General features: G+C 37.8%; 2 protein-coding genes and 1 pseudogene across 2 annotated transcripts in view; all 3 read left to right on the plus strand.

Moving 5' to 3' along the window:
• Positions 1-6,158: 6,158 nt before the first annotated feature.
• LOC107667468 (uncharacterized protein K02A2.6-like) lies at positions 6,159-7,895 on the plus strand (annotated as a pseudogene).
• Positions 7,896-12,319: 4,424 nt separating this feature from the next.
• On the plus strand, positions 12,320-13,264 carry or55d1 (odorant receptor, family 55, subfamily D, member 1). Its single transcript, XM_016459148.1, has one exon. It carries the CDS (start codon positions 12,320-12,322, stop codon positions 13,262-13,264), a length of 945 nt encoding a protein of 314 aa, XP_016314634.1.
• A 9,254-nt stretch (positions 13,265-22,518) lies between these two features.
• LOC107667469 (olfactory receptor 52K2-like) overlaps positions 22,519-25,729 on the plus strand; it is a 3,432-nt gene continuing 221 nt past the window's right edge. The window contains exon 1 of the mRNA XM_016459138.1: positions 22,519-23,451. Coding sequence (XP_016314624.1) covers positions 22,519-23,451 — 933 coding nt within the window. The remainder of the gene's footprint in view (positions 23,452-25,729) is intronic.

The raw sequence follows: 25,729 nt of genomic DNA on the forward strand, positions 1-25,729 counted from the left end.
GCTGCATTCTGAATCATTTGTAGAGGTTTGATTGTGCTTGATGGAAGTCCAGCCAGAAGAGCATTGCAGTAGTCCAGCCTAGAAATGACAAGGGCCTGGACAAGAAGTTGTGCAGCATGCTCCGTTAGGAAGGGCCTGATCTTTCTGATGTTGTCAGCTGGTCATCAAAGATTACACCAAGATTTCTGACCGAAGTTGATGGGGTAATTGTAGAAGAACCTAGCTGGAAGGTGAAATGTTGCTGTAGAGATGGAGTGGCAGGGAAGACAAGAACTCAGTCTTTGCCAGGTTGAGCTGTAGGTGATTTTCTTTCATCCATGCCGAGATGTCCACCATGCAGCCTGAGATCCGTGCAGCTACTGTTGGATCATCTGGTTGAAATGAGAGATAGAGCTGTGTGTCATCAGCATAGCAATGGTAGGAGAAGCCATGTGCATGTATGATGGGACCCAGTGATGTTGTGTATATGGAGAAGAGGAGGGGTCCAAGAACTGATCCCTGAGGAACCCCAGAGACCAGTTAATGTGCTTTGGATACCTCCCCTTCCCGGGCCACCCTAAAAGACCTACCAGCAAAGTGGAATCCCTGTGATGCCCAGTGATGAGAGGGCGGACAGGAGGATCTGATGATTGACAGTGTCAAAAGCAGCAGATAGATCCAGCGGAATAAGAACTGATGATTTGGAATCAGTTTTGGCAATCCGCACGACTTCCGTGACTGACAGTAGCGCAGTCTCATTTGAATGGCCACTCCTGAAACCTGACTGGTTAGCGTCCAGTTTGTTGTTCTGTGAATGAAACAATGATACCTGGTTGAAAACAACTCATTCGAGGGTTTTCGCTATGAATGGAAGGAGAGACACAGGGATATAACAATATAAGACAAAAATAGTAAAATATAAAAGAATGCCTGTTTTCTGATAATTTTTTTGTAAAAAGTGTATAGAGTCGCTAGAGACCCGAGGTATGTAAATGTGTAAGTATTTTTTCCTGCGCAACTATATTTACATATCTGATGACTGAATATGTGCAATGCATCTTTTTACCTCAAGGTGGCACTGTATGATACACAATGATGACGTGACGTTTCACTCTTAATTACTGCAGGCATAAAACAAATTAATATCATCAGCAAAAATTTAACTGGTTTGAATGGCTTTACTGCAAGTCTTTGAAACCGATTGTTTTGAGAATATGGTTGAGATCGTGAATAAGAGCCAGATGCTGAATGTACTGGGGAAGTGCGCTCTAACAATAACAGGGATGGTAAAATCATCTGCTCAAATTGAACCCTTTTAAGTTTCAAAAGGTAACAATAATATGTAATAATGATTGGCGAAACATTCATGCATTTAAAGGGGTCATATGATGTGATTTCAATATTTCCTTTCTCTTTGGCATGTTACAAGCTCTTGGTGCATAAAGAAGATCTGTAAAGTTGCAAAGACTAAAGTCTGAAATCCAAAGAGATATTCTTTATAAAAGTTAAGAGTCAACCACGCCTACCTAAAACGGCTCATTCACACTTTATCTGTGAGGAATTCTACATGGAGGTGAAGGTAGAATCCAAATGCAGGAAGTTTAAATCCAGCAAACAAATCCATGTCACAAAGTAGAAACTTAGTCAACAAGGCAGACACAATGGTCATAAAAGGAAGGCAGTGAAACAGGCAATGGAGAAGAAAAAACAAAAGACCGCTCAGTAAGGAAGTGAAAATGACAGGCAATACTTTGCAAAGTCTTTAGAGAAGGGCATGGCTATTTATTTAAAATTTCATTATTATTAGATTTTCTGCATGGAATATCAACTCAACAAATTACAACATTAATTTTATACAATTATTCTTCCATGTTATTACTAATACTACTCCACTAAATACTTCCCTCCCTCAACAACTTATAACTTCCCATCGGGGGAGAGAAAAGAAAGAGAGGGGAAAAAAAAAAAACCCGGGGGTTAAAAAATAAATAAATAAATTTTAATAATAAAAAAATATATATATAATGCTTTGTTTAAAAAACATAAATAAAAATTGTATGTTTATATATTAATGCTCAGCTTAAGTATCAAGACAGTTAGCCAGCAGATAATCTAAAAAGGGGTGCCACACCTTGTCAAAGGTCTTTAACGAACCAGTGAGTGACAGTCTAATTTTTTCCAATTTAATGCAAGCAAACACTTCTTTTAGCCATGTATCAAAGGAAGGGGGTGAGATGTGCTTCCACTTTAAAAGGATGAGACGTCTTGCTAGTACAGTAGTAAAGGCTAAAGCCTTTTGGACCGTTACTGAAAGGTTAACGTCTACTGCCAACCCAAAAATGGCCAAAAGTGGATTTGTATCGATATCCATGTCGAAGGCATCTTTCAAAGTTTTAAATATTTTAGTCCAATAATCAAATAAAAAAAGGGAGGTTAGCCCAGCGTTCCATGTCAGTTTCACAATTTTTAAGTAGGGGGACAAAAAAAAGCCTCATTAAACATATTCTGTAGTGCAGGTACTAATGATGTAGAAAACACTTTATAGAACTCAGTGGTGAATCCGTCAGGACCTGGTGACTTGCCACTTTGTAGAAGTTTGATCGCTTCCACCACCTCAGAGATTGATATTGGATCACTAAGGGTCCTGGCTATAGTACTATCAATCTTGGGAAAGGTGATCTTATCCAAGGGCCACTCCTCAGAGTTAATACATGAGGGAAGCTCAGAAGTGTAAAGATCTGAATAAAACTCTAAGAAAATGCTATTCATTTTATATGCATCATGGAAAGTATCTCCTTGTGGTGACCTTATTCCTGTAATCAGCCTTGATGTTGCGGATGCTCTAGCTTGATGCGCTAATAGTTTGCCTGCCTTATCACCCAGTTCAAAATAATGTTGCCTAGATTTAAGCAGCAGCGCTTCAGCATTATCCGTGGTCAGAAGATCAAATTCTGTTTGCAGACGGAGATGCTCTTTACACAGATCTTGATTTGGATCAGCTGCATACTGGCGATCTAAGTTTTGTAAATCCTTCGAAATTGCATCTAGTTTAAGCTTATTAGCTTTATTTGTACCAGAAGTATAAGAAATTATCATGCCTCTTAAGTATGCCTTGAACGTTTCCCAAAGGGTCCCTCTGCTAATACTTGGCATATCGTTAACTTCAAAAAACAGGGCAATTTGTTCAATCAAAAATTGTTTAAATTCATCTCTAGCCAAAAACATAGAGGGGAAGCGCCACTGTTTAGAAAAAGATGTGAACTGGGAAAGATTAATGTCAACAGAAATGGGAGCGTGATCCGAAATAACGATGCTGTGATATTCACAGCTCGATAGGTTTGAAAGTAGTCTGTTGTCTACTAAGAAAAAATCTATTCGCGAATATGAATGATGAACATGGGAGAAAAATGAGTAGGCCTTATTAGTGGGAAATTTTGATCTCCAAGGATCGGATAGCCCCAATCGTTCCGCAAAGGTATTCAAAGTTTTGGCTGAATTAGTTAATGCACATGGTTTGCTTGAGGATCTATCTAAAACAGTGTCTTGAACAAAGTTAAAGTCACCCCTTACAATAATATGTCTTTTCTCAATATCAGGAATAGATGAAAAGAAATTAGATATAAACTTATCATCATCCCAATTAGGGGCATAAATACTTGCCATAATGACAGACACATCTCTAAGTTTGCCAGTAATTATGACATAGCGCCCATTAGGATCAGATAAAACATCTGCCAACTCAAAAGGGATACTTCTGTGAATAAGAATAGCGGCACCTCTTGCTCGTGCACTAAACTTTGAGTGATACAGATGACCCACCCATGCTCTTTTAAGCCGTTGGATATCACTTGTCTTAAGATGGGTCTCTTGGAGAAAAATGCCCCTAAGGTGTTGAAGATGAAACAGAACGCGGCTAATTTTGACATTATTATTCACCCCTTTGATGTTCCATGATATAAAACGAGTGCTGGAACTCTCTTTAGTCTTAACCATTGTCAATCTGCCATAAGACAGTTTTATGTCGGAGCAAACTACCGAAAGATAAGACAAAAAAGAAATACTTCAAAAAGAATAAGATAAAACACAAAAGAGCAAGGTTGAAAACCATAGCAAACTGGCAGGCAGACGGACATCTCGGCATGGATGAACTAATATCACCTACAGCTCAACCTGGCAAAGACTGAGCTTCTTGTCTTCCCTGCCACTCCAACTCTACAGTATGATTTCTCCCCTAACCTATTATTACAAAACCAAGCAGAGAACCTGCTACACATCAACATCTCAATGTAATTTCACAAAATATTCTAATTTACTGTCAGATTACATAAAGGACCCTGGCTCCACAAAACTATGCAATTTAGCCCTTAATGAAAAGCAAACACTGATCAAAAACAAACGATCAGCAACAAAAGCATCATTACATATAAAAGTTACCAGTCTACATAACACTTCTCCCTTTGGCTTAAAGAAGTACAGGAGTAAACAAACGAGGCATCTGAACAGAAATAAACGCCTAAAAACACTTGCATAGATTAAATGATAATAGTTCACCTTAACCTCATACAGCATAATTAACTATGAACTGAAGTGTCCAGATTACTGTATGTCAGATTAATAAGTTAGATCCAAAACACAGCATCGGGTTAGTGAATACTCGAGTAGTCAAAATAAGTACTGCTCACGTAGCTTCTGTCATCTCACGTTGATGGGCTTTAAGAAACTCACTGGCCTCATGAACTGAGGACAACCGCTTCTTCTTACCATCCGATGTCGTGATGAAAAGCTTGGATGGGTAGTGAAGAGATGGTCTCAGACCCAGCGTGTATAGTTCCTTCATCACAGCTCGATATTCGGCACACATTTCCAGAACTTCGGGACTATAGTCCTCATTGATGAAAATCTGGGTACCGCGATATTGAAGCTTTCCTCTTAGCTTGCGGGCTTCGCGAATAACAAACTCCTTGGTTTGGATATGAAAGCGAATAATCACAGATCTAGGTCTCTCCCCCGGCTTCGGTTTCGCTGTGAGGGCGCGATGAGCACGATCCAACTCGGGAGGAGAGGCAAAGAGGCTCGCGCCGAAAACTTACACTAAGAGCTCCGAAAAGAAAGTGGACGGATGAGGGCCTTCAATCCTCTCAGGTAGACCGACGATTCGTATATTGTTTCTCCGGCTCCTACCTTCTAGATCCATAACTTTGGCTTTGCGTTTAGCGTGCTCGTCAGCTAAAGTTGCGTATTTCGACTCCAGTGTTCCAAAACTCACGCCGCTCGCGTCTGCATTTGCTTCAAGTGAGAGAAGTCGCTGTTCATGATCGTTCACAGTTGTGTGTAGTGTGTCCAGCTTCGCTTCCAAGGTGGAAAACGCCGATTTAAATTCGGAAGACAATGCCGCTCTGTGTTCTTCCAGTAGAGTCGTCAAAGTGGCAATATCTGCTAAGCTCCCGCTAGCCTGTGCTTCGTCTTTCTTAACTTCGTCTTTCCTAGTGTTGTGTTTAGATTTCAAAGCCATTATCACCCAGAACGTTTCAAAGTAGTAGACAGACTAATATACTGGTTTAGTAAGTAGTTTATTGGCCAAAAAAGAAACTTTATAATTAAAACTGTGGGAGCGCGGGCGAGACACAGCTACTACCCACACATGCCAACCGGAAGTCCTCGTATAAGTCATTATAATCCGTAATTATGTCCCCACTGGATGCATCAAATGCCTCGTTTATAATGGGTTTTAATGTTTTTGTCTCGTCGCTCCGGCCGGGACAAGGCATCACAATATGGTAAGGGGCGTAACATTTCCATCACACGCTTGAGATATTCGGCGAATCACAATGCACTGGATAGCTGCCCAATCAGAGCACACCTCGCTTTTCAGACCGATGAGCTTTGTAAAAATCGACGCGTTTCAGAAAGGCGGGGCATAGAGGAGAAACAATCATGTACAGTATGTAGAAAATAATGTGTTTTTTGAACCTTAAAACGCATAAACACATTTCATTACACCAAATAAACAAAATAATGTTCTTTTTAGCCACATCATATGACCCCTCTAAGGGTTAAACTGGAAGGATATTTTCGGCTTGAGACACACAGTGCCTGTTAATCCTTCCACTCTCTCGGATGTACTGGAAAAGCATAAAGAACTTTTTGGAGAAAGATACGGCTAAATCACAGAATTCAAAATGAAAGTAAGAGTGCAAGAAGGATCTAAACCCATTTTTCAAAGCCAAGACTTGTTCCCTATGCTCTCAAGGAAGCAGTAGAGGAAGAATTGGATCGCTTAGAGAAAAATTTAATAATCTCGCAGATTGGAAGGAGAGATTGGGCAGCGCCGATTGTGGTTGTGCCGAAAAAAGACAAAATCGTGTGGCGATTATAAGGTCACAGTAAACAAATGCATTCTTCCAGTAGAATACACATTACCAAACATGGAGGATCTTCTTGCCACATTGGCTGGAGGAAAAGTCTTCAGCAAAATTGACCTGTCTTTCGCATATCAGCAGTTGGAGTTGGACGAGAAATCTCAGCAGTACCTTACCATAAATACAGACAAAGGCCTCTTTAAACACCATCATCTGGCCTATGGAATTTCTACAGCACCTGCGATTTTCCAACACACAATGGATCAAATACTACAGGGACTTCCACATGTGGTGTGTTTCATGGACGATATTCTGGTCTCTGTGACAACAGTAGAAGAACACCTGATGGTACTGGACAAAGTGTTGTCACGGTTTCAACAGTATGGAGTGAGAGTGAAAAAATCAAAATGTGAATTTCTCTGTAGCTCAGTGGAATACTTGGGGTTCAGAATTGACGAAAAAGGAGTGCATCCAACGGAAAGTAAAGTTGACGCAATTGTGAAAGCTCCAGCACCTGTAAATGTCACAGAACTGCATTCTTTTCAAGGACTTTTGAACTACTATGGGTAGTTTGTACCACATCTTTCGACATTGTTACACCCACTTCAAAGACTGTTGCAAGCAAACGAAAAATGGCAGTGGTCAGCACAGTGTGACCAAGCTTTCAATGTCTGTAAACAGCAGTTATTGCAAAGCAAGTGGTTAGCGCACTATGATCGCAAAAAGCCACTAAGACTCACTTGTGAAGCTTCACCATATGGCGTCGGCGCAGTTATCTCACATGTGTTACCTTCAGGAGAGAAACACGCCATTGCATTTGCATCAAGAACTTTGACAACAAGTGAGAAAAACTATGCGCAAATTGAGAAAGAGGACCTGAGCATGTCTTTGGAGTGAAACATTTTCACAAATATTTGTATGGGCGAAAGTTCCATCTGCTAACTGACCACAAGCCCCTTCTCACTATCCTTGGTCCAAAATCTGCCATTCCTACACTGGCTGCCCTTCGTATGCAACGATGGGCTTTTTTTATGGGCTGATCATGCCAATGTGGACGCTCTGTCTAGATTACCATGTAAGCAAACATCTACTGTGGGGGACAGAAGAGATGGTGTTTCAAGTCTCATTCCTGGATGAATGGCCGATCAGTGCAAAAGATATTGCCACGGAAACAAGGAAAAATCCAGTACTATCGAAAGTGTTGGATCTGAAGTTGTCAGGATGGCCGAGTTATGTCACAGATGAAAATCTGAAACCATTCCTTGTAAGGAAGGACCAGCTCTCAACAAACCAAGGCTGCATCCTGTGGAGCTCAAGAGTGATCATTCCTCCAAAGTACAGAGAAAGACTTCTGTCCGAGCTTCACAAGGGTCACCCAGGAGTCGTGAGAATGAAAACGCTAGCCAGAGGATATCTATGGTGGCCAGGTCTCGATAACGACATCCAGAACTTTGTGAGTAAATGTGCTCCATGTGAATTACAGCAAAAACAACCTTCCTGTGTGCCTCTTCATCCATGGTCGTGGACAACCACACCTTGGGAACGTATTCACATTGACTACGCTGAAATTGACAAGCAACACTTCTTCGTGATTGTGGATATTCATCCAAAATGGGTCGAAATTTTCCCCACTCAACTGACCAATGCTGAGAAGACAATAAACATCTTATGTCATCTTTGGTCTGCCTACGGACTTCCAAAGGAGTTGGTGTCGGATAACGGTCCACCATTCACCTCCAGGGAGAGTTTGAGGAGTTTCTAAAGAATAACGGGGTACGCCACATTCTGTCACCTCCATATCACCCCGCTACAAACGGACAAGCCGAGCGGGTGGTCCAAACATTCAAGAAGGTATGGGAATGGCTAAGTTCGGAGTCAGTCTAACCCCAATTACACCTAGCTCGTTTTCTGTTGACCTATCGAAATACTCCTCACACAGTAACAAAACGAACACCTGCTGAATTGTTCCTGAAAAGGCAGCCTCCTATCCGTCTTACACTGCTAAAGCCAAATACCTCAGCTGTTGTTCTCAAACATCAAGGGCAGCAAAAGAAGGCTCATGACACACCATTTAAGAAACTCAGATCTTTCGTGGTTGGACAGAACGTCATTGTGCGCCGCTTCAGGCATCCACATCGTGCTTGGCTTCCAGGTGTGATATTCTCACATACCAAGTGAAAGTCGGAGATCGAAGTGTGAAAGTGCATGTGGATCATCTGCGGTCATCTAATGCACAGGATATGATAGATCCAGTGGTCACTACAACAGCTCCTGATGCTGGTAACGAGGCTCATGCAAATGCCCCTCAACCACACATCCCAATGGAAACAAGGACAGTTCCTGGTTCCGAAAGATGATATCCAATTGGCAAAGAAAGGCACCAAACAGATTAGAATTGTAGTTACGGACTGATTACGGTTACTTAGTACAAACGTTCTAATCGGAGAAAGTGTTCAAAGGTTATTTGAAAAAAAAAATCATGTAGGTGTTCCCATAGCGTCAGCACCATGACACAGCTTTGAAGTTGCTTCAAAAGGAATCCATATATAATTGTGTTGTGTTAGCAAAATAACCAAATTCCAATCTTTATTCAATGATCCTCCTCGGTAGCAAACTGTCAAAAAAAATTGTCAGTTAAAAAATTCAAAATTTGCCACCTCAAGAAGTGTTGACAAAGGTTTTACATCAGTGATATCAAATGCTCACTGACATATGTTGCAGCCCGGTCTTACAGCAATTCGTAAATATTTTACAAGGTGGCTAATTCGTTTGAATTTGTACGACCTCACTTGTACAAATTCATAACATTTTTGCTAAATCGTATGTATTTTAGGAGTTGCACAATTCGTATGAATTTGTACAAATGATCAACACCTAACCCGGCCCCTAAACCTACCCGTCACTGGGGTCTAAACAAATCGTACAAAATCGTACAAGTGAGGTTGTATGAATTCATACGAATTAGCCACCTCGTAAAATACGTACAAATTGGTCGTGAGATAGCGTTGCAACATGTTATGTTTCAGGTGATGTACAAGTATGTTTGTGAATGACAATCCATCTTCACAGATTTTTCAATGAAAAACAACTCAAATTGTATTCTTTAATAGTTTTGTGCTTTTATACTGCCAAGTAGCACTTCAAATGCATCATATTGTTTGAACTTTTTTGGTACTGCTTTTGGTCATTTTTGGAAAAATAATAATAATAATAATAAGTTGTGATAGTGATCACACTAGTCTTATGACAAAATAGTAAGGATTGATTGATTGATTGACTGACTGACTGACTGACTGACTGACTGACTGATTGGATTTGGTTTAGAGATAGGAGAGGGATTCAAAAATATCCACAGTATATACATTTATATTAATTTTTTTTTTATCAGAAGATAATCATAATAAAACAATATTTTGATATATGTGTGATTTTTACAGTATAACTTACGAGCAATAAAGTTGCTGATTAAGCCCTAAATTTAGGTGATCCACGAACCGGAGTCACAAAAATAATTTCCACAGCTGTGACACAGTTCTGTCATCACAGTTGTGTTTTCAAGATATTTAATCTAAGTTTCCTAGGGGACTGTTCAAGCAGTGAAAACAATAAAGCCCAGGGAGCATCTGGGATCCCTGAAGTTAAGAAAGTACCTGAAAAGAAGACCACTTTTAATCAGCCTGAAGCTAATTAAATCACTACTGGATACATCTGATCATAATTAGTCACTTATGACAAGAGTTGCTGAGACACTAAGTGATAATCAAAATAAATTAATTGGTCTGACTGATTCCAGTAAATACATTTAACACTAGAGGCATGGAACCATTACGTAGATGGTCCCATGTGTGTTCATGTCTTCCTGATTAATGAGAAGTTTATGTTTAATAATTAATAGGAATGAACAAAACAACACATGCTACACAGTACAGTAAGTACTCTTGTTGTTTTGCTCATTAGCACTTTAATCTACTGATGAGAATGTACTGTTCTTGCTCCAGTCCCAGGTGCTGAAGAAAAAAAAGCAATAATCAAATTTTGTGATTTGAACAACATTATTTTGTATACAGCAATTAGTGTTTAAAAAAATTAAAACATGTTTATATAAATAATAGGCATTTTAAACTATATCAAAAGCATTGACTAATACATAAGATAATATTTAAATATATAAATATAGGCTATTACACACGCAATTAATATATAATATAATAATCGAATATACTATAAATAAGTAGTAAAACTTTATTTTGACAGTCCACCTCAGACATTTAAGTAACATTCCAACTACATATAAACTAGTAGTCATTGGAGTATTAGTAGACTGTCTGCAAACATTTTCTTTTGATGACCCCCTAATAGACATTCTACTGACTTTAAGTAACTTTGAAAGTACATGTTAACTTTTTTTTACTAACCATAACCTAACAGTCTACTATTACTCTAGTGAGAGTTAGTTGACATATACTTGCAAAAGTTACTTGGTAGAATGTTGAAAATGGACTATCAAGTGTAACCAAATATATATGTAAATTTATAATGCCAGTGTGATAAACAACTACAATACAACAAATTTTAAACACTCTTGTATTAATTCATTGATATGTATTTTTAATATGTTTGCCAATTTTGTTGTAAAATCACATATTATGGGTTTTGAAAGTGTGAACCCACCCCATGTAATTACAGAATTATTTCAGTTCTCATCAAATTCTCATTGGAATAATTAAACAATGGCCATTTAAGAAACTAGCAATATTCTATCCATTTTGCTTATTAAATAAACTCCTAGAAGATTCCTAAAGATTCCTCAAGTCTTAACTAGTCAGCAGTGTTATTGTAGTATCACTGATATCGTATTAGAGTTTTTGTTAATATTTTGAATTGAATTGTTTGTTTGTTTGTTTGTTTTTTTCTAATATTTTTGTTTTTAATTTAATTTAAGTTGAAGTTTAAGACATTTTGTTGTGTTTTATGTCATTTTTTATAGTTGTTTTATTAGTTTATATGTTGCCTTTGTGACTAGCTGAAATAAAAATTATTTTAAGTAATTTTTATTTCATATCAATGTTAATGTTTAATTTGTTTCAGATCATTCATTTCAATTCATTTTTTAATGATTTTTGTTTTGGTCAATGAAGAGAACACAATAGAAAGACATGTTGCCTTTCCATTATTTTGTGGTTAGCTCATCGCATTTGATTCACAATCTAAGAAATGGTGTAATATATTAGATCACATTTGATATTCTAATTGTAAATCGTAGTTCTAAATAAAATATTTTTATTACAACTGGAATGAAATAAAGTGGCTGGCGTAGCTGTGCAATTCATTCAAAAATACACAGAGTATATTTAGTACATTTATTTAGCCAATAAATTAGTTAATTTGATTGACATTACAGAAAACGGCAAACTTTATTTTGAAAGTTTATTCATTATTCAGTTCATTTTAACTTATTGGTTTAACTTATTGAAATAATAAGGCCTGTTAAGATCGCAAGACCCATTTTATATTTCCAAAAATGAATGCTGCCCCAAGCCATACCGATTTAGGAAAGCAACAACAAAAACATAACATAGGAATAATGATGACAAGTCATTGTCCTAGCACTGTACCAGGGGAGGGGAGCGAGGGATATTTAAGAGACGTAGCATGTCCTAAATCCGAAGAGGGGGAAGCAGTCGAAACGGAGCCTGATATAAGCATAAGATTTGAAAATCTGTTTCACATGCTGTTATAGCATTTAGGCTTCATTTTTCAGACATGAAAATTAAAAAGAGACATAGGTTTAGATTTAGCTAGGGTTGATGTAGGTCTGAGCATGAAATACAAGCCACATTAAAGCACACTATTAATGCTTAAATGTAAGCACAATACTTTGTTTCTTATCTTCAGCTTATGTTGTTTACTGCTTTTGTAAATGTTTTCTCTGCATTAACTTTAAACATTTTATGTCTTCATAGCGAACTCTGATCAAAGGAATGGATGACAGAACATTCAACTTCTCTCATCAGGAATTATATTTGATTGGATTCACGGATCTGCAAGAGTATCGACGATATCTTTTCATTCCTTTTTTCGTCATCTTTGCTTTCACATTGTTTGCAAACTCCGTTATAATGCTGGTGATTCTAAAAGAAAGCAAGTTGCATGCACCCATGTACATTCTGATCGGCTTTACTGCAGCTCTTGGGTTTATACAGCCAATATTTCTTGTTCCGAGAATGTTAATCAGTTTTCTGTTTGGGAAAAATATGATTTACAAAGATGAATGTCTTATTCAAATGTTTTGTCTGCATATGGCAGGTTGTTTTCAGTCGACTGTTTTGGTTGGGATGGCAGTCGACAGATTTTTTGCCATTATTTTCCCATTGCAGTACCATAACTATGTAAACTTTAAAACATCATTAATATTCTGTTTCTCCCTTTGTTTCCGTAACTTGCTTTTCGTTGTTGCAATGGTTGGCCTGCTTGGGCCGCTCTATTTTTGTAAATCAAATGTAATTTATCATTGTGTTTGTGAGCATACATCAGTTGTTAATTTAGCCTGTGGTGATTTGAGTAAGAACTACATGGCTGGAATAATCGGTTTCAGCTTAACATCAAGTGACTGTGTATTTATAGTCTGCTCTTACTTTGTAATTTTTGTGATTATATTCCGCTCTCCTTCTGGTGAGTCACGCCAAAAAGCCATCTATACATGTAGCACTCATTTAATTGTGTTAGTGGTGGCATTTCTCAGTGTTGTGGTTGCATTTGTTGGCTACAGGGTTCCTACCATACCTAGAGATTTCCGTGTGTTATGTACCTTGTCATATCTTCTTCTTCCAAACTGCTTTAACCCAGTAATCTATGGAATACGAACAAAGGAAATCAGAGTTCAAATTGTAAAATATTTATCTTCTAATAAGGTTGATTCATATTAACTCTCTTAAATTTTACTTTGTTGCCTCTTTATCTTCAATTCTAATTCATTGTACATGAAGAGAAATGTTTGTTATTAGTATGTGTGAATCATGTACCTATGTTATTTGTAAATGGAATTGTGTTTGTTGGATTTTAAATCTTAAATTGTAGAGCAGGCATGCAGCATCTTCTCTTTTTTACTTTGGGAAATGTTTTATTTAAAATGTACAATGTTAAGTGGATATTTAAAGTTAAGCATATCACTGATTTTTATTTTGATTTCAGCAGTTTAACTGACACTGACCCTTTCCAATGTCTATCCATACAGATGTCAGATGTTTTTTTTTTTTCAGTTTTGTCTAAAAAAACATTTACCGTAATAACCATTTTAAATACCATGTAAATGCATGTTTTGTTGTACAATGTCAAGTTAAAGTAAATTTGATGAAATTAATCTGCTTCCACAGCTTGATAAAAATTGAGTTTCAATAAATAAAGTGTAGTCTTAAAAAGGTAAGGCTTGCTTGCCAATGTTTTGTTTGTCTTTTTGTGAAGTGCTTTCTCTTTCTCTGAACCTGCTTATATCTTACATTTCTCTGCAGCAGAGTTTGTATATTTTGCCCATGCTGGTGTGGGTTCCCTATAGGTCAAGGGTTTCCAACCCTGCTCCTGGAGAGCTAGGCCATTTCTCAATACTAAGTACGCAAAGTTCAGACTTGGTAGTTCGGACTTGGCAAGTTCGATTCGGGAGTGCGAACTCCTGAGGATGGGAGGACGCAAGTCCGGTAATCCTCCAAATGGAACAGCAGCGTACTTGATAACATCACTCAGCTCGCCTTGGCTACTCCTCACTATATCTTTACAATAAGATGAAATATGATATCAAAAACCACTGCTCTTTTCTTTGTCATTTAAACATATTGTAGCGTCGTGAAATATTTGTGGCTACACTAGCTATTAATAGCCACAAAAATGTAGCTAGTTAAGGCAATGCGGACATACTTTGATTATTTTCACTGTATGTACTTCTAACAAAACGAGATATAAAACACACACACACACAAATACATAAATATGTGGTTCAGGCAATATGTGCATATACATACACACACACACACACACACACACACACATATATATATATATATATATATATATATATATATACTCTGATCATCTTCACTGTATGTATAAATGTATGACATAAAACATGCTGCCTCTTTTTGTTAAATGTCGGTTTTAATGAACAATAATAGCCATTAAACACATAAGTATGAAATATAAGAGGCTTATATTGTAGGAAATAAAGACAAAAGCAAATAATTCAGGCAAACGTCAGCGCTGCACGATGGTAAAGACAAATATAAGGTTATGAAACTTTGTCCTCAGCCAAAACGATATGACAAGGAACAAATAATATATTCATGAGACCAAATATTGCCTGTTAGATATACCCAAAACGAATAATATCTCATGTTTACCCACTGCAGAGAGATTAGAGCCAGCGGCAAATGGCATACATGAGCGCCGAAATCGGCGAAACAGATTTTCAAATAGGCGCTATCTTTATAATTAAACCGCAAATTTGAGTTTTAAACAACTACATTCTCACCTGAAAAACGAATAAAACTACATTTCATGACACAATAAAAGTAATATTTTGAAAATTATGCGGGTTTTATCCTCTGCAATTAACGCTCGCTTGTTGGTGCGAAATGCATTGTGGGATACCTGCTGCTTCAAGTTCGCACAAGTCACCTCTTGATGCATTCTCGATAAAAGGGGCGGAGCAAGAACACATCCGGGGATTTGAACTGTACTTGGTTAGATGTGAACTTTGAATTGGAACAGTACTTGGGCAACGACTGATGACGTTTCACAAGTCCACAAGAACGCAAGTACAGACAAGAACGCATATTGAGAAACGGCCCTACGGATTTTAGGTCCAACCCGAATCAATCCCACCTGAACCAGCTTATCAAGGTGTTCAGGTTTACTCAATCATTACAGGCAGGTGTGTTGGAGCGGGCTTGAAAATGAAGTCTGCAGGACAGTAGCTCTCCAGGAGCGGGTTGGAGATCCCTGCTTTACATGCTCTTTTTCACAACAATTCAAAGATAGGTGAATCAGAGTTACCACATTGCCTGTATATGTGAATGTGTGTATGTCTGTGTTTGTGAGCCCTACGACAACCTAGCCAACCATCCAGGATGTTGCCATAAGCATGCGAGGAAGAACTAAACAGAAATATTGCTAGACTTCACCCTATGCTATCTTTTCCTGTGACTGAAAGGCTTATTATTAATACTTTTGTTTTTTCTCACTTAGACTACTGCAATGCATTTCTCACTGGGGTCCCTAATCAGTGTTTCCCACAGACTTACACTCTATTTGTGGCGGCATATATATGCAAATTCATTCTCTGCCAGCAGGAGGTGCTTAGAGCGGGAGAAATAGAGGTTTCCCCGGTATGGCTGTACACAAAGCAGAGTTCTGCTCACAAATGCTGCTTTATCAGACATTACATGCAAAATGAAATTTAAATGACATCCAAAATTTTCTGAAGACAGTCGGTTTCCTTCAAAAATACAGTGATATAAAAACACCCACACCAGGTTTCGATTTTGAAACGTGCAGTACTCATGTTTTTTTCAACGAAGTCAAAGCCTTTTGGAAAATCTGTTTTTGGTGGTCAGTTTTGATATTGTGGCGGGCCGCCACAAATAAATCAATGTATGGGAAACACTGCTAATACCACACTTAATAAACGATGGGCCTCATTCATGAAACTTGCGTAAATATATGAGTAAATTCTGAGTAATTTGCGCGTAAAACAGACCTTCCTGAAAACTCTCCTCCAGATTCACAAACGCTTCATAAACATCCCATTTGATAGTTAAACATGTGTATGTTAATGAATTCCAATCATTCGTAAATATCATTCATCATGCACGCTCATTCACAATTAGCGGAATCCCCGCCTATGAATTACAGCTACGCAAATTCCATGTCCAGGAACGCAGTTGAATATTCTGGTCTACTTTCTCAGGTTTGGCACCAGTATATTGCATAAATGCAAAAAAGACTAATAGGCCATATGCCTAACAATAAATATTCAATAACGTGTGTCCACCAAAGAGTTTTCAGGCAGCTGAAAAAATGTCAGGCGCTCTTCTTAAAACGACCAGCTGGTGGCCCTTGAGAACGCTTTGGTGGCACAGTGTTTTCCAGCTGATACGCTGTAGTTGCTATGATTTGGAATATCCACGGCGGCAAGGTATTATTAGTATCTAATTTTTAAGAATTTTACTAAATATAAAAAAGCAGTAACCAGTAATATTGACTTCTCCATCATTAACATGTGTATGTTAATGAATTCCAATCATTCGTAAATATCATTCATCATGCACGCTCATTCACAATTAGCGGAATCCCCGCCTATGAATTACAGCTACGCAAATTCCATGTCCAGGAACGCAGTTGAATATTCTGGTCTACTTTCTCAGGTTTGGCACCAGTATATTGCATAAATGCAAAAAAGACTAATAGGCCATATGCCTAACAATAAATATTCAATAACGTGTGTCCACCAAAGAGTTTTCAGGCAGCTGAAAAAATGTCAGGCGCTCTTCTTAAAACGACCAGCTGGTGGCCCTTGAGAACGCTTTGGTGGCACAGTGTTTTCCAGCTGATACGCTGTAGTTGCTATGATTTGGAATATCCACGGCGGCAAGGTATTATTAGTATCTAATTTTTAAGAATTTTACTAAATATAAAAAAGCAGTAACCAGTAATATTGACTTCTCCATTGTTGTAGGCAGTTGTTGTACAAGTCTGATGGTTGGTTGCTATTTGTCCCACCCGTCCTCTATTTACGGCTGGGTAAATAGTGACAGTGACAAGCGCGGCGTTTTACAGTTATCAACTCAGCTGCAAAAATAAAATAAATGTAAAAAAAATGAAAAAGAGGGCAAGGGCAAATGACCTTGTAGTTATTATGGCAGTGCATCAAAATTCAGTGTCATCAGTTTGAATATTGAATTGAATATATCTTGTGTATCCTTGTTTCGGTTTCTCCTTTTAAATGACGAATACTATTGATAGCTGCTGATATAGACAGCTAATTCCTCTCACGCAGGTGCAGAACGCACGTGTTTAGTTTGCAGTCGGCTGTAGTCTGAGTGTTCTAGCGCAGCTTTTTGGTCCAAACACTGCCGATGCAAGGCGACAACACCGTTGCCTTTTTTCGCCGCTAGTTCTTTCAACTCAGAGAGTTAAGAAGGGAATTAGCTGGGTGGTTGAGTGGTAAAAGCCTATGATAGTTTAACACACTCTGACTGAATCATTATCAATAAATCATCCAGATCATTAAGTACCCATCCTCCACTAATTTTAGAGGGGAGAGAGCTGTGTTCACACATTCCATTAAGTTAAGCACTCATTTGCAGGTACTGTGAAGTGGTGCGCTGTGCTCATGAGGCAATCCCAGAAACACTTGAAATGAGGGCTATCCAAATATTGAAGTAGGCATTCTCCAGATAGAAGTAGCCCTCAGGCCAACCCATGAGAGGATCTGCTTCAGCACGAACAGTCATGTAAAAATGTTTATTTTATTTTTTAACATGTATAATGCGCTCGTAAATGGGGAGACCTGTGCTTTTTATATAGAACTGGCCACTTTAAGTGGCCCAGGAAACTTATCTGGCTGCAAGGGTGCTGGCTGTGCCACAGCAGATTTATCATTTGACTGGCAGGGGATGCATGCAGAAATTAGTTTTATACTTGTTTTGTGCGCACTACCCCTTGGGGAGCCTCATGTGCCAAGGAAATCAAGGTATGTGTGTCATAGGGCAACAGGGGCTAACAAACATGTACCTCTGAAAATGAAAGCGTCTTTTACTGAGAGTTCATCTCTCACTCTGAAGTATGGAATCAAGTCCTTAATTACCGCTTTGATGGAGGATGGCCAGCCCTGTGTGATTTGCTTCCAGTCCCTAAATCAGTCACTGAAGTAGAGCAACATTGAAGAAATGACAGCCACAATTTCAGGCTCTATATTGGCTGAAGAGTGAGCAGGTGCAGGTAAGGGAAGACGAGACAAGCAGTCAGCGGTGTGATTCTGGGAACCAGGCCAATAGACAATCTTGCAATCAAATCAAAGCAGACATGCGGACCAACGAGCAATCTGCTCGTCCCATGCCTTTTGTGGTTAAGGGTGGTGAGTGCCTGATGGCCCCACAGGTAAGTTTGCCACTTTTCAGTTAGTCCACACACATGCCAAAGCCTTCTTCTCCAGTAGGGAAAATTTTGTTCAGCTGCAATGAGAGTGTGGGAAGTGAAAGCTACTGTTTTATTTTGTTGTTGTTTTTTTTTTTTTTTTTGTTTGACGAAATGGCGGAAGGCAGTGACAGCGCTCGGGATATTTTTCAGCCATCTAAGAGGACCAAATCGGTGGTCTGGTCGTATTTTGGCCAGTTTCATCAGTTTGTATTTGGGCAAACACTGCACCCAGTTCATACTCACTTGCATCTGTGGAAATCACTAAATGAAGTGTGGGGTCATAAATGGCAAGGGCACGACTGGACACAAGCATCTGTTTAATGTCTTCAAATCTGCTTTGTGCAGCAGAAGTCCATAAGAACTGTCCTTTTTCTTTAGCACACTCACACATGGAGACAACAACTTTTGCAAATCGAGGGAGGAATTTTGAGTACCAAGACACTAGTCCTAAGAATAACTGTAAATATGCTGCATCAGATGGGGGCGTGGCTTTCCAGACAGCATCCAGATGCTCTTGGTCAGGTAAGATTCCATTACCGTTGATTACATGACCAAGGAACCACAGTGAGGTCTGTTTGAAATTGCATTCAGTTTCTTAAAAACAGTGCTGAGGTTCAGGTCATGTCCCTCAGCTGTTTGTCCATATACAGTGAGATCCCTTCAGGATGGCAGCCATCATCTTTTGGAAAGCAGAAGGCACCGAAGCCAAGCCGTAGGGAACCCTGTCTGTGATATCTCTACTATCCTCATGCAGGGGAAACTAACATGCATTAGCTAAATTGATAGTAGAAAATACTGTGGCACCCCTAAGGCTGGTAAGCAATGTGTGGTAACGGGCAACAATCTGTAATAACAGCCTTGTTTACTTTCCGTAGGTCAGCACACATCCGTATCCCACTATTCTTCTTGCCTGTAACAATGATGGGGGACACCCAGGCAGAAGCATCGACCTGTTCAATGACATCAGTCATCAGCAGGCAAGCTAATTCAGCTGATAAAGAAGCTCTAACTGCAAAAGGCAAACGTCTCAGTTTTTGGCACAGTGGTTTTAGTGTTGGGTTGATTTTTACCTCGTGAACAAAGTTCTTTACAATTGCTACAGTTCTCAATTGCTTTCTGTAATGTGAAGTCAGGCTTGAGTAACGACTCTCTAACATCATCACTTTGTAAATGTTCCAGTAATTGATCGCTAATCATATCATCCGCTTCAGTATTACCAAAGTCACATTTAGCAGCGAGTGCATGCAAAGCAGCAACATATTGCTCTATGTTTTTTGAGTGGGGCTTGATTTCCTTTCCTGAATGTATGCTGCTCCACGACAACATTAGCTTTGGGAATGAACTGTATTTTTAATGCAGTGATAGTGGTATCATCGCCAACTTATGTTAAAGACACGGCATTCCAAAACCCCGTTCTTTATTCAGAACATCGAATTCACGTTAGCTCTTACTAAGTTATTTTCTTCCCCCCTTCTCTACTTTCCATCATCCATCCAATAAGTATTGAACACGTCACCATTTTTCTCAGTAAATATATTTCTAAAGATGCTGTTGACTTGAAATGTTCACCAGATGTCGGTAACAACCCAAGTAATCCATACATACAAAGAAAACAAAACAAATAAGTTCAGAAATTAAGTTATGTGTAATAAAATGGAATGATACAGGGAAAAAGTATTGAACACATGATGAAAGGGAGGTGAAAAGGGCATGGAAAGTCAAGACACCAGCTGAAAAATTAATGGAAATTAATATTAGCTGGTTTAGTCCCGACACCTACAGTACCAGGATGATGAAGATGAAACAAGGGTGGACATTTCAGCAAGACAGTGATCCCAAACACAGCCAAGGAAACTCTCAGTTGGTTTCAGAAAAAGAAAATAAAGCTGCTTGAATGGCCCGGCCAATCACCTGACTTGAATCCAATAGAAAATAAGAACTAAAGATCAGAGTTCATAGCACCTGAGCAATGAATGCCACTAGTTTCTCCAGACAGGAGGCGTCTTGAAGCTGTCATTACCAACAAAGGCTTTTGTATAAAGCATTAAATAAATTTCAGTAGTTCAATACTTTCCCCTGTCATTCCATTTTATTACACGTAACTTAATTTCTGAACTTATTTGTTTTGTTTTAATTGTATGTATGGATTACTTGGGTTGTTACCGACATCTGGTGAAAATTTCTTGTCAACAGCACCTTTAGAAATATATTTACTGAGAATAATGGTGACGTGTTCAATACTTATTTTACCCGCTGTATCTATTTTACACAGCCAGTAACATATTTATTTACTCACAAATGCAACCAAAATATATAACATGAACATTTATATGAAATTTCCACATCCTGTACCCGACATTCACAACAACAAAAATAAATAAAAAATAGGCATACACTCTTTTGAAATAATAAAGAAAAATAAATTATTGGGAAAAAATAAAGTCACATTTAAGATCAATAATCTTATGATATGACAACAGTCAACAATATCTTTCAGGCTTCTGTGTTAAAATGTGCAATGTGTAAAATAGAGTGTAAATTCTCATTAGGAAACAACAAAAATTAGGTACTCCAGATCCAGTTGTAGAAAAAAAAAAAAAACATTAATGCAGAAAAATAAATATAAAAAAGAAATTACAAAAATAAAGCTGTTAAAACTTTTTGATCAAAAACAGATAGACCAAATTGTGTCTAAAATGTAACACAAAATTAACTTCTTGTTTATTGAACTGTTGTATAAAATCGATATGACATTTGCATGACTTTTGTTGGCAAATTTGTGTGACATTTTTGTACAATCTATTCACACCCCTGAGTGTTAAGTTTTCAAAATTTGACTTGCAAGGAATGCAAGCAGTACAAAAAAATAATAATAATAATAAACTGTTTCCAAGTATATGCTTAATTTCCTTATCAAATATTATTTGACAATATATATTGGCTAATATATTTGGTATATATTTGGCTAGCTGTTCCAGGAGGCACAGAAAGACTCTCCCGTGAATTTAGAAATGCATTGAAAAAACAAGTATGATGAGGACATCTGCTGGTCAAAGCTGGCAAATGCAAGATCTAAATACACATCTTTAATAACAGGTGTGTAAGATGTGTAAGCAGCAGTTTAGAGTCTGACGTCTGTTTTCATTAAGGAAATGTAAAAGTACATTACAAACAAGAATGCATATAGCATTCGAAACAACATTAGATCAAGATGCAGTACAACACACAAAAGTATTTATAAAATAAACTGTGGTATTGCTTGCACTGCTTTCCCATCCTTGTTATTCTGTATAATCTATGATTTTTTAAAGGTACACATCTTAAAGTCTAATCAATAAACAATTAAATGAGCAAAACACTTTTTTATCCCTTGTAAAATAGAGTGTGCATGCTCTACAAGTTTGTGAGGGTGAGCTCTATGGGAGTAGCACACAGACTCTTGGGGACAAAACATGGTGTATTTAGAGACTATGATATGTGTCTACATTTCATTTCATCCTGAGATGTGAAGAAGACAAGGCAGTGACTGAAAAATGATTTTAAGGAGAAAGATGTGATTTCTGTTATTACCAGAACGGGGTAGTTATACATATAAATTGTCTATTCCTCCATTTTCTGCCTGTCAAATGATCTTAAGTATCTACTTTGGACCCTTTTTCTCTAGAAAGTTATTATGAGTAGATTCATGTCACAGTAAAAACAAAGGCTCAGATTCGAGGTAAATTGAAATACAAGTATACAGTCAGCCAAATCTAATAAGCATTAGTATTATTGTAATTAAGTGCATCATAATTCTTCTGATGAATTATTTCTGAAACTATTTAATTAGCAGTAATTGTACTGAGCAACAGATATTTTCGTTCTCAGAATGGAAAAAATATATGATGCATGGTGGTTGTGTTGTTTATAGGGAACCTGAACAGCTTTTTTTTTCTTTTAGTTTCATCAACATAATTTGAACAGAATACTGCATGTGCAGAGGGTTTTATTCAGCATGAAGGATCTTCCTGCAGAAAATATTTCATTCACAGACTTCAAACTAATTGGTTTCTACAGCCTAGGAGAATGGAGACCTTTATTATTTGTCCCTTTCTCTCTGATGTTTTTATTAGCTATCACAGCAAATTCTATGATCATATATTTAATCACCTCTCAAAAGTCTCTGCATTCTCCTATGTATGTACTAATTGGTCTTATGGCTGTTGTAGACCTAATGTTGCCTATATTTTTTGTACCTAATATGCTTCTAAACTTTTTGTTTAATTGGACTGGGATATCTCTAACTGGTTGCTTGATACAAATGTTTAGCCTTCATTTTGTTGGAACATTTCAATCTACTTTGCTTTTGTGGATGGCACTGGATCGTTACTTTGCTATTTGCAAACCTCTTTATTATCACAAATACATGGAAATCCCTAACTTTGTAAAGTTTGTTGTTGTGCCAGTAATCAGAAATGTACTCCTGGTAGTCGCCACTGTCTCTCTGGCTGGAAAACTGTCATTTTGTGTAACAAATATCATTGATCATTGTTTTTGTGAACACATGGTATTGGTTCAGTTAGCATGTGGAGATATAACAATTAATAATATTGTAGGACTTTTGACTGTTTTCTTTATCCCAACTGCAGATTTTATTCTTATCAATATTTCTTACATTGTGATTTTCACCTCTGTGTTCAAGTCTGGCAAAACTAACATGAAGGCCTTAAACACCTGCATTACTCACTTCATTGTTATGTCAGTTACTTTGACCTTTGCCTTAATTGCATTTTTGTCATACAGAATAAGAAATAATTTTTCTCCTAGTGGTCGTGTATTTGTGAGCACAATGTATTTACTTTTTCCAAGTTGTTTTAACCCAATTATTTATGGAGTGAGAACAAAAGAAATAAGACAAACATTTATAAAGTTCATTAAAAATGTAAAAGTCTTACCATTGTAATTAATCAAATAAAAATGGAGGTTACTGTACTGTACTGTATTATGGTAAAATTCTGACTGTCACTTTATTAGAAGTGGATATTGTTTTGATAAAATAATAATAATAAAAAGGCTATTAAGTAGGTGTATTATTTACGTAATTAGTATGTTTATTATTTACATAAAATTACATTTCCAGAGCAAGATATCTGGTGGGGTTAATAAACTATCAACAAGTTTCAATACACTCATGTTCAAAACAGTTATAGCATTTCTGTGGTGATTATTTTGAATGTTGCTTATAATGTTTGCTTTTAATGTTGCTATAATGAGCTGATGACCTGAATCAGATGTGTTTGATTAAGGAGACATTCAAAATGCGCAGTGTTGGGGGGCTCCAGCATGCAGCAGGCTCAGGTGCAACACTGACATAAGGAAAACACATTTAGAAGGGGACATTTTAACTCTAAAAATCAACAGTATATTTGAGCATAGATAGCTCAGGCTGATAAAATTCACACAGAACCATTTCAAGCCTTTTCAGTGGCATGCTATTCTTTAAAAACATCAGGGACTAAGGGGAGTGGGTGCGGGTTTAGATATATGAAATGTTCATGAAATAATTTTTTTTGTAATTTAATTCTCTCCATCAGCCTATTAACAGATGTCTACAATAAATAAATAAAAAAGACTTTTACTGTACATTTAATCTACATACGCATCAAAATATGATTAATAATAACAATATGCAATAATATTATCATAATGCAATAATAAATAATAACAATATGAAATAATAATGTTTCTACATGACAATAATTATTCCAGTAAATAATCTGTATAAATAATGATCAATAAATAATCTGTAGCTGAAACAATAGAGCGTGGCTCTAGCAACAACAAGGTTATGTGTTTCCCAGGGAAAGCAAAAACTAACAAAATGTGTACCTTGAATGCTTTGGTGTCAGTGAAATGCATAAATGTAAATCTGTTTGGTGAAGTGTCGGCAGCGAGGACTGGAATTTATACTGGAATATACTGGGGGAAAAAACAACATATGGAACATATGGACCTATGGAACATTTGTGTGTTGTGTTATGACCATGGTCTTATTACAAATATTTCAAACTCTATGGCCTTTTGGCTTTCAACAATTTAAAATTATGACTTATACCCTGCATTTGAACATAACATGAGCTTCATATATTATTTTGCTATATATTATGTTTTTACATCAACGAAAGGTGGTATACAGATGTAACAGCGTTAAAGAAGATGTGCTGTCCCGATCTAGAAGCACTCTTCATTAACTCTAAGCCGTTCTATTTGCCGCGGGAGTTCCACTCGTTCATTCTCGTGAGTGTTTAAATTCCTCCGCAAGTGCACGTGAGCATGGCTTTACAGAAACTCGCTGATCAGATCACAGAGACAGAGCAACAACACCCGTTTTAATCATTCTCTGGGACTTTAATAAAGCAAATCTTTCTTTTATTATCTGCGTCCTGTCTTGTCACTGTCATTCTGTTGCACTGCGGAGCTTCTGTAACTAAAATAAATTCCTCGTATGTGTAAACATACCTGGCAATAAAGCTCATTCTGATTCTGATTCTGATATAGATTCAGCAATTTATTGCCTCAGAGGGGCGGCATCAGCACCATCAGCCAATGAATTGCCAAGTTTGTCTATGGGCTTCAGACAGTTGTCACACCTGAGGGGTGTTCCAATAACTTAATCAAGTAATCAGACTCAGTCTGCACCAACAGTCTTGTGGGCAGTGTGCCAACATGTAGCCCCATTGCGCTTCAGGCATCCCGATAGATATTTAAAAGTAATCAGGCTCACTCTTGACAATCAAACTCACCCTTATAAGCAAGTGCCTTCACCATCGTTGGTTTATCTATCCCTGTGGTCTGCACAAGCAATACAATATCAGCTTCTTTGTCTTCAGTAAGACTGTTTGTGCACATGCTTTTGAAACATGATGTGTGCTGACATGTAGGTAGTTTATTACCCCAGAGAACACACCTTTGTGTCATCTGTCTCAGAGCAGAGCATACTTAGTCAGCATTAGAAAGAAGCTCTTCTCTCACCTGGCTCTTGTTAAGGGGGGCAGGAGCCAGGCAACAATAGCCCACGGTTTGGGTCCTTCTGCTACAGACTGTATGGCTGGCAAGCAGAGCTTGCAGAGGAATTTGAGATAGGCCTAGCCCTTTTCTCCAGCCTTGATCGCTAGCTCTATTGTTCTCAGGCCAGATCAGTAAGCATGCTCAGGGGCCTCTTCCGA

The sequence above is a fragment of the Sinocyclocheilus anshuiensis genome, unplaced genomic scaffold (genome assembly GCF_001515605.1).
Source record: "Sinocyclocheilus anshuiensis isolate Anshui unplaced genomic scaffold, SAMN03320099.WGS_v1.1 scaffold1843, whole genome shotgun sequence".
Classification (NCBI taxonomy): domain Eukaryota; kingdom Metazoa; phylum Chordata; class Actinopteri; order Cypriniformes; family Cyprinidae; genus Sinocyclocheilus; species Sinocyclocheilus anshuiensis.

Coding starts and splice junctions, on each gene's coding strand:
- or55d1 (XM_016459148.1), top strand. CDS start 12,320: ATGGATGACAGAACATTCAACTTCTCTCATCAGGAATTATATTTGATT.